This window comes from Antedon mediterranea, chromosome 10 (assembly GCF_964355755.1).
Source record: "Antedon mediterranea chromosome 10, ecAntMedi1.1, whole genome shotgun sequence".
Taxonomy (NCBI): Eukaryota; Metazoa; Echinodermata; class Crinoidea; order Comatulida; family Antedonidae; genus Antedon; species Antedon mediterranea.
The window spans coordinates 13,153,333-13,166,362 of NC_092679.1; the positions used below are offsets into that span (position 1 = coordinate 13,153,333).

At 36.1% G+C, this 13,030-nt stretch overlaps 2 protein-coding genes across 2 annotated transcripts in view; both read left to right on the plus strand.

The window, feature by feature from the left end:
* LOC140061249 (uncharacterized) overlaps positions 1–13,030 on the plus strand; it is a 100,113-nt gene that overhangs the window by 66,827 nt on the left and 20,256 nt on the right. The window lies entirely within an intron of this gene.
* On the plus strand, positions 8,845–11,082 carry LOC140060851 (uncharacterized). Its single transcript, XM_072107211.1, has one exon. The coding sequence runs from the start codon at positions 8,845–8,847 to the stop codon at positions 10,519–10,521; it is 1,677 nt and encodes a 558-aa protein (XP_071963312.1). The 3' UTR covers positions 10,522–11,082.

A 13,030-nucleotide genomic window follows, 5' to 3' on the forward strand; every position in this document is an offset into this window, starting at 1 on the left:
ATTAGTTTCAAATATTTTCTCTCTTTTATACACAAGGGAGCAGTTAAAATAATAGATTTGACCCTAAAGGTGACTGGAAACAGGCACTTTCCATCAATCAATACAGTGTCCCTTTGGAAGACGAAAAAAAATTGGCCATTAATCATAGCCATTTCAGTTTTTTGTTTATTTTATACCACACGTGTGTGAAGGTACAGTAGTTAAATAATAGGAATTATACTGCAAATTAATAAAGATCAAATCAAATATACGCCATAAAGAATCAGAATATATTGTGGGGAATAGTATTATAAAATTACATAGGGAGATTTGATAAGACATTTTTCGAGTGAAATCCCGATAGCTGAGTTTTATTGAGTAAGCTTGCAGGAATAACTGTAGGCTATCTTCCTGTGTCCCGTCAGGACCGAGATGTCTGCCCATGTTGCAAGCCGTAATGTCTTCTTTCTTGGGCCCACTCTGTCACGGCAGTTAGTTTCAAAAGATGATTAAATTAAATAATGTATTAATAATTATTAGGATGGTATTCATTTGAATAAACGCCTCTCATATAAAACATCACTTTGAATAATAACCCCCCCGCCCCCCCCCCCCACAACCCAACTAATCTAATAAACGTCCATCCACATATTTATAATAACACAATTATACTATTTGTAGTAGAATTCACCGCCCTGTTATCTGCAATTTACCAAGCATTTGTTATTCTTTTTTACCACTTTTCATATCTATGAAAGGATTTCATTTGATTATAAATGTTACCATATTATTAGAACTAAAAAATTTAACATATATCCCTCGAATAAGCACCTCCATCAAATGACCTCCGCCTCCCCAAAGGGCCCTACCAAACAATAAAAACTATACTTTAAAATGTTATTAATCATCTAAAACACTGTGAAACAAAGTAGTTTAGTTTTACGAATGTCAAGCATTTTCAATAATGGTAACCGACAGAAAATGTATAAGGAGAACATTATCATTCCGAGAACCATCATCTACACTTCCTAGAGGGGGAGCGAGCGAAGCGAGCTCACCCTCTAGTATATATAAATTTCAGTATATCACCGGGCGGTTTAGAATTAATGTTCTTTGCCTAATTTGTTTATATATATATATATATAAACAAATAAGGCAAAGTGCTATCTATATATATATATATATATATATATATATATATATATATATATATATATATATATATATCAGCCTCCACTGATTGTGAGGGCGTTTGTTGTATGAGAGAATGTATCTGGTGGGTGAAAATCTGTGATAATACCATACATGGCTCTGTGGTCTAGTGGTATGATACTCGCCCTGTAAGCGAGAGGTTGCAGGTTCGAATCCAGCCAGAGACATTTTTTCATACAACTAAAAAATATGGAACTTTCGCCAATGAGCTATGCTCGACGCGATTATGAGATCATGTTCCGAATATGAGCACTGTTTCTATAATTTACAGTATGATTTATATATATATATATATATATATATATATATATATTTGTGTGTGTCTTAATTCTGTTGTGATTTAGGCTAATTTCACTACAAGCATGTGTATGCGAGTTTGGTGTATTTAACAAGCCTTTCAGTTAACAATCAAGATTGACCAGAATAATGATCGAAGAGTGTTGTTTTGAAGCTGTGCCGATTTGCGGCGCCTCTGCCTTAACCCATGTAGTAACTTAACCGCTTGACTAGTCGACTAATGTTATTTGGTCCATATCAAAGAATATTTCCATGTTAAAAGTAGACAGAATGCGTGCTATTTAATATATCATACGGAAGATAAGCTTTTGTGACATGACCATTATATCAATTTTCCTGAAAATCAATAAGCATGTTCTGTAAGTGTATACCTATGTACAGAAATAAGGAAGGACACACACTGGTACTCACAAAACTAATTATCAACTAAAAATAGTTTAATTTGAATAACAATAGAACAGCAACGCCAAAAACAAACGGGTGAATTTGAAAAGAAATAGGTTTTTTAAACTACTCGTATGAAAATGCCGGTACATTGAATCAACTTTTGTTTTAAAATTACAAATCACAAATTATAACCCGTGCCTCTTGAGGTTTTTTGGACAAGTAGTTGAAAATGTAATTTCAGTTTACGTGTTACTTTAAAACTGCTCACCGGCTTTTAAAAATTGTCTCCTATCTTTCAACACTAGCCGGTCTGAAAATAATATCATTTTTGTTATTTGTGAAGTTATTAATACACCAATTTTGTTGATTTTCAATAATAGGCATGGTCTGAAAGTATATATGTTTACTCGATGGTATATCAAGTTGGTTCGTACTTTCGGTACTGTTACGGGCTCGCTCGTTAGGCTGAAACCAACAATAAGAACATAACAAAACACGTTGTAGTTGTCGTCCATCTTTATTCATCTCTCCCTTTTCCTCTAGAGGGCTCACTTCCGTGTGACAAACTCGTCACACACCCCCACTTAAAGAAAGTTTGATATGATTAAACTTATAACTGTTTACTATAACATCTTAAGTCTTTTCTTATACAGTAGTTATTTTAACAGGTCGTTGATATGAATTTACTTCAACTGCTTCTTTAAAATTTCACAAGTTCTAATTACTTTAAATCCGTGTATGCCATTAATGCATCACTCTATCACAACTAACATATTATAATTAAATAAACACTTTAAAAATTAACAAAACTTTTAAAATCATTTCATGCATGTTTTATCTAAACTCTTGACAAAGCGTCAGCTACAACATTGTCTTTTCCTTCATTCTTGCCAAGAACGTTAATGGGTTGTGGTCAGTCCAAACTACAATTGGAAACGGAGTAGATCCAAGATACACTTCAAAGTGCTTTAACGCTGACATCAAAGCTAATGTCTCCTTCTCAAGAGTAGAATAACGCTTCTCATGCTGGTTGAATTTTCTCGAGTAGAAACACACAGGCTTGTCAACACCATTCTCGTCTGTTTGCGACAACACAGCACCAGAACAAACATCACTGGCATCAATCATTAACGAGAACTGTTTATCAAATTGTGGAGCCATCAACACCGGTTCGTTTGATAACATCGCTTTAACTTTAATGAACGCATTATTGCATTCCTCCAACCACACAAAGCTCGCATTCTTTTTCAGCAGATTCGTTAATGGAGCTACAAGCGTTGAGAAACTTTTGCAAAAACGTTGATAAAACCCAGCCATTCCCAGGAAACGCATTAACTCCTGCTTACTCTTTGGAACTGGGAAATCAGACTGCCTTAATCTTAGCACTTAATGGTTTCACTTTTCCGCAACCAACTTTATGACCTAAGAACACAATTTCTGCACAGGAAAACTCGCTTTTCACCAAATTTACTGTCAACTTTGCAGCTGTCAACCTGTCAAACAATGCCTTAATTCTCTGCACATGAACATCCCATGTATCACTATAAACAACCAAATCGTCTATATAAGCTTCACAGCCCTCCAACCCTGAAATTATACCATTAACCAATCTCTGGAACGTGGCTGGTGTATTCTTTAAACCGAAAGGCATGACTTTATACTGATAAAGACCCATAGGAGTTACAAAAGCTGACACTTCTTTCGCTCGCTCGGTTAAAGGAATTTGCCAGTAACCCTTTAGAAGATCAAATTTACTGACAAACTTAGCACTACCCACACGATCAATACAGTCATCTATCCTCGGTATGGAATATGAATCTGTAGTAGATTTGGCAGTAACCTTCCGATAATCAGTACAAAAACGATACGATTTATCTGGCTTCGGAACTAATATACATGGATAACTCCAAGCACTGCAACTAGGCTCGATTATATCATTCTTAATCATGTAATCAATCTCATTTTGTAATGTCTTCATCTTGAACGGATTTGCTCTATAGGGATTTTGTTTTATTGGTGAACAATCAGCTGTCTTAACGTCATGCTCCACTAAGTTCGTTCGACCTGGAACATCGGAAAACAACTGCAGATTGCCAAATATCAAACTAACAATTTCAACCTTACGATCGCGAGATAAATGACCAACTTTTTCTTCAATGTTTGCAAGGACATCTGAATTACTGAACTTAACACATGTATCAGGATCCCCAAACTCTTCAGAATTCTCTTCAACAACACACGTAACTGGTGTTGACGTACAGGTATCACTATTATTTCTCGCTGTGTATGGTTTCAACATGTTTATATGACACAGTCGCTTCTTTTTACGCCTATCTGGAGTATCTAACACATAGTCAACTTCTCCTACCCTTTCTAATACTTTGTAAGGACCAGCAAATCTTGCAGATAATAGTTGACTGGGAAGAGGCAACATAACTAACACTTCATCACCTGGATTAAAGCTTCTCTTTTCTGATTTCCTATCAAACAATCTCTTCATTTTACCCTGAGCCTTCACAAGATTCTTTCTAGCCATCTCACGAGCACGATTTAATCGATCACGAAATTCAGACACATAATCTAGTATCGATACAGACTCATCTGCATTCCCTAACAGCCTTTCTTTGACTATTTTAAGAGGGCCTCGGACCGAATGACCATACACCAACTCAAATGGGCTAAACCCTAAGGACTCTTGCACTGTTTCACGAACAGCGAATAACAATAAGGGAACTCCCTCATCCCATTCCTATTCACATTGAAAACAATAGGTTTTAAGCATATTCTTAAGTGTTTGATGAAATCTCTCAAGTGCCCCTTGAGACTGTGGATGGTAAGCACTTGAACTTATATGGGCAACACCTAACTGCTCCAAGACTTGTTTAAATAACTTTGACATGAAGTTTGATCCTTGATCGGACTGAACAGCTTTAGGCAATCCTACCCATGTAAAGAATTTTTCCAATGCTTTAACAACATTCTTAGCTGTAATACGCCTAAGAGGAATCGCTTCTGGAAACCTACTTGATGCACACATTATTGTTAATAGATACTCATTTCCATTTTTAGTACGTGGTAATGGTCCCACACAATCAACAATAACTCTTAAAAATGGTTCACCGAATGCAGGAATAGGCTTAAGTGGGGCTACTGGAACCTTTTGATTAGGCTTCCCCACTACCTGACCCGCATGACAGGATTTACAATAGTTAGACACATCTTTTCTAAGACCTGGCCAAAAGAAATGCCTGAGAATTTTGTCTACCGTTTTATTGACATCTAAATGACCTGAAAGAGGATCATCATGCGCAATACCAATAATATCCTGACGGTATCCACTAGGAATAACTATCTGGTGAATCTCATTCCAAACACCACTACTTGGAATATCTGGTGGCCTCCACTTACGCATAAGTATGCCATCCTTTATATAATAACAAACAGGAACAATAGACATTTCCTCTACAGAAAGAGCTTGCTGACCAAATGACACCAAATCAGGATCATTACTCTGCTCTTCCACTAACCTAGACCGATTGAGAACTGTCGGACCGAAATCACACACTTTTGGGTGCTGTTGTTCAGCCTGGGCAGTGTGTGACTCGGGGCCTGAGCAGACAGCCTCTTGGGAAACGCGATCCGTAATGTCTCCGTAAAAACTATCACATAAGTCAATACTCTCATCCTCATCTATGATTTTATTTGCCATAGATCGCGTCACCGCACATGATGGAAACACATGTGATAATTCTTTCTCTAAACACACCGTGCTTTCGTCTTCAACAAGACTCGTGCACACAACCGGTTCTACTGTCACTCTGTCTCCGGCAAAATCATTCCCCAAAAGGAGTGTGAAACCCCATACTGGAAGACTCGAAACGACACCGACAACAAAATCTCCGCTAACAATATCTGTTTCAATCCAAATTACATGAAGTGGGACTTCCTTATAACCCCCTTCAACACCTTGGATGAGCACACTTGCTCCAGCAGAAGACTCGTTTGAAAATGACAATGCCGATTCTAATATCAGGGATTGTGACGCCCCTGTGTCTCTTAAGACACGAACTTTACTCAGATTCACATCGTTGATCAATGCTACAGAACCAGTAGAGAGGAAAGGCTTAAATAGCTTTCGCACTTTTTCTGGACCTGAAGATTGGATCAACTTCTCACTTTCATCAACGTCATGACTCGCTGTCACTTTCAACGGGACTGTATTAACCAACGTGTTTGGAAGTGATTGGGGTTTCTTATTATCCCCTTTAGATTTGTTTTGGAACAGCCAAAAATCTGCCTTTATATGACCCTTTTTCTTGCAATAAAGTTCTTACAAATTTACTACTACTATTAACTGTAGTTTTCTGACTTTGGACCTTAGAATCATCAACAGATTTGGAAACTGATTTGGTATTCACCACCTTGTGCGTGAGCACATAATTATCGGCAACAGAAGCCGCTTTCATTAAATTATCCACTTTCTGCTCCTCTAGATGTGTACGAACTTCAGTAGGGGAACAAGATTTAAACTCCTCAACTAACATAAGCTTACGAAGCTTTCCAAATTCACCCTTTACTCCTTCCGAACTACACCATCTATCAAAAAGAATCTGCTTCTTACGTGCAAATTCTGTAAACGTTTGATCATAAGGTTTACCTAAGTTCCTAAATTTCTGACGATACGCCTCTGGAACTAACTCATAAGCTGACAAAACAGCAGTTTTAACCGCATCATAGCTTTCACATTGATCATCAGCCAATGCAGAAAATACCTCAAGAGCAGTTTGTAACAACACAGTCCAGTGTCTAGCAGGCCACTTTAATCTATTAGCAATTTTCTCAAAAGCTAAAAAATATGTCTCTACCTCGTCCTCATTAAACTTGGGAACCCATTTAATATTCTGAGTAATCTCTGAATCATTAGGTGTAGAAACCCATGTGGTGTGACCCATTTGCTATTTAAAATAGCTAATTCTAATTTCCTTAACTCAAATTCATGTTTTTCTTTTTCCATTTCTCTTTGAGTTTGCATCTCTAGAATCTCTATTTTTCTTCTTTCAAAAATTAATTTTTCACGTTCCAACTCGATTCTAGCCAACTCGACCTCATTCCCCGCAGTTTTTACGGATTCATGAGTAATTAAACCAACATGACTTCCAATCACATTTATCAAGTCATATTTATTCATGGAATCATTTATAGATGCTCCAACCCTAGTACCTAGGAGTCGCAAACTCTCCTCTGAACTACCACCTCAATGGACATGCTATCCAAAAATTTCTCGTCAAAATCACTTTCTGACATAGTTTCTATTCGAAACAAACAAACAAAAACACAGGTTAAAATAATAACCAATATGACGATAATTAAGGCACCAGTAATGAAATACCTGCCAAGCCCACACAGTATTAAACCTACCGTGCGCCGTGGTCTCAATAACTAGACCCCTAAAATCAAAGCCAAACCGACTTCTAACTAGTATCACAGGCAAGCCTACACAAGCCTAAAACAACAACACAGTGTACTGGCTGGACGACCACCAAACCTCGTTCGTTATAAAACGCCTCTAAACCTAAAACCAGCTTAGAATAAACAACTAAAATTACCATCAGTTCGATCTACAACTAAAATTCCGTACTTTGTTCCCGGATGACCCCCAATTTGTTACAGGCCCGCTCGTTAGGCTGAAACCAACAATAAGAACATAACAAAACACGTTGTAGTTGTCGTCCATCTTTATTCATCTCTCACTTTTTCTCTAGAGGGCTCACTTCCGTGTGACAAACCCATCACAGTACTGATTTTAACCACCTGATGTAACCCTGTTTACTAATTAAATTGAGTCAGATAATTAGTTATTGACGATTAAAACGAATTTAGGTTCAACAATTTGCCCCAAATAGGGGTGTTTTCCGATCGTGGTATACACTGTCTAATGCATGTCCATCGTGAAAAATACCCGCATACAATAATACGAGGATGCTTCGCATTTTCCTATCTCCTCCTACGATAACTGTTTTTAATGGCTGAAAACCGGTTGAACAGTTCGAGTACAGCATCATAATGTTGAAGACATGCCGATTTTCTTTAAAAAATACTATTTTGATAGATTTAATATACGTTTATATAAATGTATTGATTTGCAATGAATGGAACATTCCAAATTAGTTGGTTTAACCATACTTGCATACCTCCATGGTTTAACACAAGTAGGTAAATTTATAGACCCTTGGAGAATAAATAGAAATAGTATTGTAATGCTATACAATACTGAAAATAGGTATTAACCACTTTTGATCGCCATTTGAATCAAAAGTGTGTTGGTACTGTTAGATATAATATAAACAATATACTAATAAACGTTATCACTGTGAGTGTGAGTAGCCCCTACTTTTAGATTATTAACACATAATAATATAATACTTTATTACTGTCAGTTGTTTCTCAACCTTTGTATTAATTAATAATTACAAAATATAAACGTATTAGTGGTCTTTATATGTACTTTACTATTTCAATCGACCATGAGACAGTGACAGTTTTGATAAAGTATTAAATCGGAAATGTTTTACTCTATCACAAACGGTGTTTCATCACATTTAGTAATAATTAAGTAATAATCAGACGAGCAACTGACAAACAGTGCCAAAACCAACTAATATTAATATTAAAATTGTGTGTTATAACATTGCTGACAGATGTTTTATTGGATACTGGAGGGATCTCAGTTCAACAAGACAATCAATCACATAAATAATTTCTGAGGACGAATTTGTGTAATGGTGAGATTTGTAGCTTTATTTTACTGATATTCCTAGGCCCAAACATGCAGTAGTGAGTATAACTCTTCGTGAGGAAGAAAGCATCCTGTTAGATAGAACAATAGCCAGTTTATGTTCATATCCTGCCTGGAGCCTCTAGGCCTTTTGTCTACAATTCTATAGACATTAGAGGACAAACAAAGCTAGAATGGCTTCTACATCTAGTAGTAAAGCTGGGAATAAAATTAGAAGCAATGCCACTCAAACTAGGCCTACACACTGTGATGCTTCAAAGTCTCCTAGTAAATCAAGGCCTTCAGCTACTCCTAGTAGTAAAACTAATACTAATAGCCCCATCAAGTCAAGCAATATCTCTACTACAAGAATTAAATGCATCAAACAATGTAAGCTAGACAATGCCATGAAAGACAGTCACCTGGAATGTTCTCTCTGCCAAGAGCAATATCACAGAGCATGCCTGAAAATAAAGTCAACTACAACACCGAGAGTTTGGCTATGTCCATACTGCAAGGACATCCCATGTACTGTTAAGAACATCCTAGAGACGAATGCTGACCAACAATGCATCATTTCCGAAATGACAAATGATCTTGGTACATTAAAAACCATCGTAAATCAGCAAAAAGAAATGATCACAGAACTTAGACTAACAGTTAGAAGCATTTTAGTTCAACCTACGTGTAAATGTGCACTGAATTGCAACAAAGAAGTAGCAAGTACTACTAAAGCAACGTCAAACCTATCATCAAATAATAATGGTAGTCCATCAAGTACAAAACGAAATGATAGACCTACTTCAAACGAAAGTCCTTCAAACGAGAATACTGCCAACAAAACACTTCTGATCGGAGATTCAATTATTCGTGATATAAAGGAGAGAGGTCTAAATAATACCAAGGTTGAATGCATCAGAAGAGGAAAAATAAAAGATGTAAAACAAAGTTTAGCAGATAACACAATATCCAAATCCTTCAAGTCAATTATTTTGCATGTCGGAACCAACTACTGTGCTTCGGATGAAACCTTTTCTAATAGTATCAATGAGTATGACTCTTTGGTTAAGCAGATCAAAACAGATTCCCCACAAACAAAAATGGTCATTTCAACGGTGTGTCCAAGATCAGATGATACAAGGAATCCAGAAAGAGTTAACTCCCTAAATTGTGGTCTGAAGAAAATAGCCAATACATATAAATGCCAGATTATCGATAATGACGATACCTTCATGCTAAGAAATGGGTCAGCGGCGAAAGCAAACACCAACAAAGGAGGTCTGCATCTGTCTTATCATGGAACAAGATTGCTATTGGGTAACATTGAAGGTGTACACAAAATCCTTAAAAGTCCATTAGGAAGTGCTTCATCTCTCAAAAGAACAAATGATCTTGGTACATTAAAAACCATCGTAAATCAGCAAAAAGAAATGATCACAGAACTTAGACTAACAGTTAGAAGCATTCTAGTTCAACCTACGTGTAAATGTGCACTGAATTGCAACAAAGAAGTAGCAAGTACTACTAAAGCAACGTCAAACCTATCATCAAATAATAATGGTAGTCCATCAAGTACAAAACGAAATGATAGACCTACTTCAAACGAAAGTCCTTCAAACGAGAATACTGCCAACGAAACACTTCTGATCGGAGATTCAATTATTCGTGATATAAAGGAGAGAGGTCTAAATAATACCAAGGTTGAATGCATCAGAAGAGGAAAAATAAAAGATGTAAAACATACTGCGTTGAAACACCGGTTTCTCGTCAGATCACCGAAGTTAAGCAACGTTGGGCCCGGTTGCGTTCTGGATGGGAGACCGTCTAGAAATCGTGGCGGGTGCTGTATATACTGGAGAGTGATGGTGTAATGGTAATATCGGACTAGCATGTGATAGGCATGGGTTCGAGGTTATCTGTACCGTACTAATTGCATCCTTAGGCAAGATGCTTTACTCTCATTGCCTAATCTGGTAGGCGCTGCACTGCTGGCTGCCGTGGGTCCGTGGAGGGCCTAATCCGAATTTCCTCACTGAGGACAAATATTAATACAAATACAAATACAAAAAATAAAAGATGTAAAACAAAGTTTAGCAGATAACACAATATCCAAATCCTTCAAGTCAATTATTTTGCATGTCGGAACCAACTACTGTGCTTCGGATGAAACCTTTTCTAATAGTATCAATGAGTATGACTCTTTGGTTAAGCAGATCAAAACAGATTCCCCACAAACAAAAATTGTCATTTCAACGGTGTGTCCAAGATCAGATGATACAAGGAATCCAGAAAGAGTTAACTCCCTAAATTGTGGTCTGAAGAAAATAGCCAATACATATAAATGCCAAATTATCGATAATGACGATACCTTCATGCTAAGAAATGGGTCAGCGGCGAAAGCAAACACCAACAAAGGAGGTCTGCATCTGTCTTATCATGGAACAGATTGCTATTGGGTAACATTGAAGGTGTACACAAAATCCTTAAAAGTCCATTAGGAAGTGCTTCATCTCTCGAAAGAAACCAAAGATCTCGCAGAAGCTATGATACACACCACAGACAAGATCTTCGATCCTTTCAACGTAAGTTCAATAGACAAAAATAGGATTTTGCACACAAAAGCATAGATTCACCACTTAACAACTATCATGTTCTTAATGACGAAGCCGAAACTACAATTTTATATCCAAACGAGGATAATTCTCCAAAACCACTCGCCAAAGACACTGTAAAACGTCGCCATAGGAGGAGAGGTGGTAAATGTAAATATAATGCTAACAAAATAAATCAAGTTAATATCGCTTTTAATAATGTGAATTGGCTGCGTCCAAAAATGTATGAGGTATCTCAGTTCCTTACTGATAATAATATTGATATTCTCGGAGTAGTTGAAACATGTTTAAAAAATGAGCTTGGTATTTCTGTAAAAGGTTATAGATGGATAGGTAAAAATAGAAAAGGGAAAGGAGGAGGGGGGATTGGTATGTTTGTGTCCAATAATGTTGTTATTTATAATGATAATTTATTTAATTCTAATTCTGATGAATTTGAAAGATTATGGATCCAAATTAACACTAATAATGGTACTGCTTTGTTTATATCAGTAGCCTACTTCCCTGTTGAAGGTTGTAATATTGAGAAAACGGAAGAATTATATAATCAATTACTATCAGAAGTCATTCAAATTGAAAACATGCATGAAGGAAAAGAAGAGCCTAATATTTTAATCTTAGGCGATTTTAATGCTAGAATAGGTAGTTCTGTAATGGGTGGCGACCCAATAGTCAACACAAATGGTAATAGATTAATTGAGTTTAGTAGTAATTCAAACTTATCAATTCTCAACAAAACTATTTTCTGTGAAGGCGAAATCACATGAAGATAGACGAATTAGGACAACTTAGCTTGGGTAGTGACCATAATATGTTACTACTTAAATTAAATATAAATAACTCGAAAAACAAAGATAATAGGTGTAGTAAGAAATATATATGGAACATTAAGTTTTGTGAAGATTTTAGTGAATATAATGCCTATTTAGAAAGGGATTTTAAAGAGTGGGATGCAAATAGGTTTGATAATGTTAATGACTTATGGAATTCCTGGAAGTCTATTGTAATTAAATGCGCAGAAGAAGGCATTGGTAAAAATGTGTTGGGGGAAAATCTAAACCATGGTTTGATAAGGAAGTTGCAAAATGCAATTGAGAATAGAAAGAAAGCAACACAAATTCATAGAAATTATGTTAAAAGAAAAGACAAAGATGCTGCAACATTTGACTTCCTTTGGCAGAATTACCAACAAAAGCGGTTGTTTGCTAAGACTTTGATAAAACAACAGATATTAGAAATGAGAGTAGATAAATCAATTGTTATTGCAAACAAAGGAGGAAAAAATTGTAAGGAATTCTGGCAAACAATTAGAGGGTCAAAGTTTAACAAACAAAGTACTGATTGTTTTAAGGTTCCAGGGTCTGAACAAGTTGTTACTAGCGTTGAAGAAAAAGCCGAAACATTAGGAAACTATTGGGAATCACTAAGTACTTCTAAAAATAATACATTCAATAATAATATATACATGACTGAGAACTGTATACAAAACATTAGAAACAACTTGTTCAGAGATGATGATGAGGCTACAGATCCTCTATGTGATATTTCTATTGATATTGAAAGTATAAAATATGTATTAAGTATTGCAAACAATTGTAAATCTCCAGGTGAAGATAACATTACTAATGAACTTTTAAAAATGGTGGTCATATTATGGTAAACTCTCTGCTAGATTTATTTAATAGAATCATCCTTTTTGAACACCCACCAGAAGACTGGAATTTAAGTTTAATTATTCCAATCTTTAAACATGGTGATAAGAGATATT